General features: G+C 31.6%; 1 protein-coding gene across 1 annotated transcript; it reads left to right on the forward strand.

Moving 5' to 3' along the window:
• Window positions 1-1,756: 1,756 nt before the first annotated feature.
• Window positions 1,757-5,593, forward strand: si:ch211-245j22.3 (uncharacterized protein LOC563798 homolog). Its single transcript, XM_059507037.1, is given in 5 exon segments — window positions 1,757-1,827; window positions 2,455-2,569; window positions 4,883-4,949; window positions 4,952-5,001; window positions 5,585-5,593. Coding segments are annotated over 5 exon segments (312 nt in total).
• Window positions 5,594-6,000: the final 407 nt, after the last annotated feature.

The raw sequence follows: 6,000 nt of genomic DNA on the forward strand, positions 1-6,000 counted from the left end.
GCCAATAGAATTTGCATTTTAATTACAATAATATTTAGCAATATTACAGGTTTTGTAATTATTATTGTATCAAATGCAAACCTTGGTGAGCAAAAGAGCATTTAAATTTTTTTTTTACCAAACTTTTGAACGTAGTTTTGTCACTCTGTGTGTGTGTGTGTGTGTGTGTCCTAACAAAATGTAAATGCTGAAACAATTTTTATTCCCCCATTGAAATGTTTTAATAAAACGGCTTTACAAAAATCTACTTGGATGCTCCAGAAAATATGCTTCATAAAATCATGCATTAAAATGTCATTTTTAGTTTTTGAGCATTTTTGGAGTGGCATTTGATTTATTGTTTGAATCGTGTTAATACTTGCTTACAATATTACATTTTGATGCAAATATACATTTTCCACTGCTAAAATCAACATTTTTATACATATAATTACATAATTACACACATATACAGTACAGACCAAAAGTTTGCACACACCTTCTCATTCAAAGAGTTTTCTTTATTTTCATGACTATGACAATTGTAGATTCACACTGAAGGCATCAAAACTATGAATTAACACATGTGGAATTATATACATTACATAAAAAAGTGTGAAACAACTGAAAATATGTCATATTCTAGGTTCTTCAAAGTAGCCACCTTTTGCTTTGATTACTGCTTTGCACACTCTTGGCATTCTCTTGATGAGCTTCAAGAGGTAGTCACCTGAAATGGTCTTCCAACAGTCTTGAAGGAGTTCCCCGAGAGATGCTTAACACTTGTTGGCCCTTTTGCCTTCTGTCTGCGGTCCAGCTCACCCCTAAACCATCTCGATTGGGTTCAGGTCCGGTGACTGTGGAGACCAGGTCATCTGGCGCAGCACCCCATCACTATAGCCCTTGATGCCTTCAGTTTGACTCTACAATTTTCATAGTCATGAAAATAAAGAAAACTCTTTGAATGAGAAGGTGTGTCCAAACTTTTGGTCTGTACTGTATATACAGTATAAACTGAAGTCTGACTGGAAAAATTAAAATGGCTGTCTTAGTTGTTCTGAACTTAAATTAAAAAAAATGTCAATATTAGATAACTTTGTATTATTATAAAAAATATGTAAAATTCTTATATTATCAGCCTATAAATAGCCATAACCAATAAAAAATGGACCAGAAACTGTTGATTATTGAAATTCTTAAAATTCTTTAAATGACATTAAATATATCTTCCTGTCATTCCAATTCGATGTCAATAAAGCTTAAACCTTTAACCTTTACCCTGCTTGTTTAAGCTGTTGAGTACATTCAGTGGTTAAATCAGGAGTGATACCAATGCTGACTCAAATGCTGAATCTAGCTAAACCACAGTCTTCCGGGCAAGCCTTTGATGGTTTTCGTGTCCTCATTCACATTTCTGAGAATATTCACAAGCTTTCTCAGCTGCATGCACAAAATGGTTTTTACTAGGTCACCAGAACAAGACAGCTCACAAGCAACTGACACATTTTTAAAACTTCAAAGGGGAAATATGGAGCTGCAACTGTCAGTTTATATAATATATAGAGTCCTGAAGAAGATCCGAGTGTCACTCATGTGTCTTTGAGGTAATTAATTTGTGTCACTCAGCTGCCTGTCTGCCTCCTGCGGGGAGATCACTGTAGTTTAATTTCACAGATGCAGAAGTATAAGAATGATTAAGTGAGAGAGAAGTAAGCTAGGCTTTTCTATATATGCATCTCTGCCGTTGTTGATTTTTTTTTTCTTCGCTCTGATGAAGATGGGACAAGCCGCAACTTTACCCTGCAGAAAAGGTGGTACATATGTCATCGAGCTTTATAAGTGGTTCAGGTGAGTTTACAAAATATTGCTTATTTGAGTCTAATTTTATTATTATTATTTGACCTGTTACTGTAGTCTTATTCCTGAAAGATTTCATTTCATGATGTGCATGATAAGAACATTGCCCTTTTTTAAATAATCATTCATAATGTAACTGTGCTAGAAATGATCATATAATACTGACTTCGCAAAATCTTTAAGTTATCAAGTGTTTATTAATAGCTACCAGTATTAATTAGTATTACACATTTTTAGAAATTAATTACCTGGTTTATGGTTATTAAGAAAAAACTGTCAAAAAACGCATATGTGCAACAGTACATTTTACAAATAATCATTACAAGGAAACTCGTTGAATTAATGATTCATGTGTATTTCTTTTATTTCATGTTGATTTATGTATATCAAACAAAAATATAGTTTTATTTGGCTCTATATCTATATTACAATGCTGAAAACCTAAAGGTCAGTTAATATTTATCAATGGTTTAAGATGAGAAAATAATTGATTGATATCAGTTTTAAACTACACTACCACATTTTCATCTTTATAAAAACCTCTTCAGAAAATAATACTAGCAATAATAATTCAAATATTTTTTAGAATGTGTCCACTTTTGTGCTGGTGTCTGGCAGAAAGTTCCTGAATGAATGTCCCAGTGGACTGATCTCCCTCCATAAGTTTAGATGTCACTTCTGCAATGGAACTGTAGGAAAAGAGCAGGTTTTTAGTGAAGTAAAGTACAGCAGAGTAGACTAGACTAAAATATATAACAGTACATTGTTTGGAAGCAACTTACATGTAACTAAATTACTTAATTTCAAAATAAATGTGACTGTAATCAGTTCTAGTTACTAAGAATTGTTTTAATTAAATTACAGTTACTTATGAAAATGTTAACAATTACATATAGGGTTGCATATGAATTTTTCCGACATGCACCCACAGATAAAATTGATTTATTTCATAAATTGTAGTGACTGCTCTAAAATATGAGACACCAATGTTTCAGGAGTTTAGGACACATGCTTATTCAATAACTCTTTTATTTTTATCTTTTTATTTTGTTATGGTTTTAAATCTGTATTAACTTCAGAATGATCTCAAAGTAAGGCTGATTTTGTGGTGGCTGTGCTTTAAAATGTAATTATTATCCTCTTAATTCAGAAGATGAAGGATTTTTAAAGTGTGTAATCAGTTTTGAATATAGCCTACTGTAAGTTTAACCCTGCCTGGTTTACATCTTTGGAAATTATTAATCAAATGTAATCAATCATTCCTGTATTTTGAGTAATACCTATAATATCTCATTTATTTTTTATTTAAGACATTTTTACTATTTGTATAAAAAGTGTGATATGATTGCCATTTAACAGCAGTGTTGGGAAGGTTACTTTGGAAATGTAATAGGTTACAGATTACAAGTTACCCTGTTTAAAATGTAATAGTAGTGTAACTTTTTCAATTACTTTATTAAAGTAATGTAACTAATTACTTTTGAGTACTTTTTGATTACTTTTCTAAATTTGTGAAAATTAAAGAATAATGAATAAAAGCATATACATCAACTCAAATACAGTTATCTAATAAGCATGTGACGTATTCTGTGTAATAAACTCCTGAAACAATGGTGTTTTTTTTAAACTGCTGTCTCTTTGTATATGATATGATGATAGTTTTCTCAAAATAAGTAAAATGCACATGAAGTGACACAGAACAGTTCTAGAAATTATGTTTATGTGCTCGTGTACTCCTATATTGAGGTGGCAGGGGTTGAAAACACTGCGAGCTTCAGTAGGCTTATGTGTAGTAAATGAAACCATGTCTTTGCCATTAATTTACAGGAGGGGCGGACTGGGAAAAAAATTCAGACTGGCAAATTCAAACTCATACAAACAAATTCACGGACAAAACTATTTTTTGTATGGACCTGACATAAAAAAGGTTTAAATCTTTAATTTGGGGACATGCTAAATAATTAAAAGTTCTCTCCTGAACTGCACCTTCACTTCCATTTTTCTCTTCAGTCTCTTTATTTTGCCCTGTTATCCATCTCTCTCATGACTTTAATACTCAAGATTGAACAAAACTATACTTTACAATACAATACTCTACAATACTACAATATCTTTATAGAAAAATCCTAATACTGTACACGAGTCATGTTTTTCCCTTACAAAAATTGACCATGCTTTTTTTAGCCTATATACAATAACCTTTTTTTTTGTTTTGTTTTTTGCAAATGGATTTGTATTTATTTTTAAATAACTCAATTTGTAGTTACATGTAAGTTGCTTCCAAACAATGTACTGTTATATATTTTAGTCTAGTCTACTCTGCTGTACTTTACTTCACTAAAAACCTGCTCTTTTCCTACAGTTCCATTGCAGAAGTGACATCTAAACTTATGGAGGGAGATCAGTCCACTGGGACATTCATTCAGGAACTTTCTGCCAGACACCAGCACAAAAGTGGACACATTCTAAAAAATATTTGAATTATTATTGCTAGTATTATTTTCTGAAGAGGTTTTTATAAAGATGAAAATGTGGTAGTGTAGTTTAAAACTGATATCAATCAATTATTTTCTCATCTTAAACCATTGATAAATATTAACTGACCTTTAGGTTTTCAGCATTGTAATATAGATATAGAGCCAAATAAAACTATATTTTTGTTTGATATACATAAATCAACATGAAATAAAAGAAATACACATGAATCATTAATTCAACGAGTTTCCTTGTAATGATTATTTGTAAAATGTACTGTTGCACATATGCGTTTTTCAGACTGTATTTCCGCATCCCGGAAATAATTAGGGCGGTATGTCTCAGAATGGTCAGTGTAATTTGGGAAAGAAATCAGTTAAATCTGTATGTGGATATGTGTTAATATTCAAATGTAATCCCCTTTGTAATCGTTAAAAATTTCATAAGTAACTGTAATTTAATTACTCATTTTTTCTTAGTAACTGTAACTAATTACGGTTACATTAATTTTGTAATTAAATTACGTAACGCCGTTACATGTAACTAGTTACTCCCCAACACTGTTTAACAGGATGGAGTTGTGGATTTCAGAGAATATGTGACAGCTATCGGCATGTTGTTTGAGGGCATGACGGTGGAGAAGACAAAGATGGAGCCATCACACGCTCAGAGATGCTTGAAATCATGCAGGTAAGTGTCTATAGCTGCTCTAATCTGATTGTTGTTTTTTTATTATGGAAATGCAGTTCGTTTATGTGATTCTGGATTGCACCACTAGACGGCAATATATGCTCACAAATGAATATTCTCTCATGACTGTTTCCTCACCCTCAGCCCATAAAAGATGTAGAGAAATTTAGCATTACATCACTTGCTCACCAATGAATCCTCTGTAGTAAATGGGTGCCGTCAGAATGAGAGTCCACACCGCATCACAATAATCCACAAGTAATCCACACAACTTCAGTCCATCAATTAACACCTTGCTGCGTATTTAAGTAACAAATCCATCATCTATCATTTTTGCCAAATCTGTTCTTGAATGGTCTGAGGGTAAATACATCTTCATGCAAATGTTCTTTTTGGGGTGGGGAGGTTGGGGGTGAAATATTGCTGTAATGTTGACCTATAAATTGACATTATACTTTTGGTGTTAGATGAAAAATATATGGATATTGATATTTATTATTTGATTGTACTGAAATTATGCCTGAACAAATCATTATTTATCTAATTTTTAATATATTAAACCGTTATGTATCTTTTCATGTAGACCATGTGAATTTACAGAGTAAATCAAAATAGCTACTGTAAATAATTGCCTATTAAGTTCTTATAAGGCTGTTCATGTTATGCATTTGTATAATCTATCTATCTATCTATCTATCTATCTATCTATCTATCTATCTATCTATCTATCTATGTATGTATGTATATATATATATATATATATATATTTTTTTTTTTTTTTTTTTTTAAGGAGGGGGAAAAAGTAACATTTTGAATTTGATTAGCCTATTGGTTACAAAATACTGAAATAATGGATCAAAATTATTTTACATACGATCTACATATTAAGATATTATGTACAGAAATAGATGTATTCTGACTGGATATCTCAGCTTCAGTTCTCTAGGATAGTGTCTGTACTCTACAATGAACAGTTGTACAGTTGTGTTCATCAGTATT

This window comes from Carassius carassius, chromosome 23 (genome assembly GCF_963082965.1).
Source record: "Carassius carassius chromosome 23, fCarCar2.1, whole genome shotgun sequence".
Classification (NCBI taxonomy): Eukaryota; Metazoa; Chordata; class Actinopteri; order Cypriniformes; family Cyprinidae; genus Carassius; species Carassius carassius.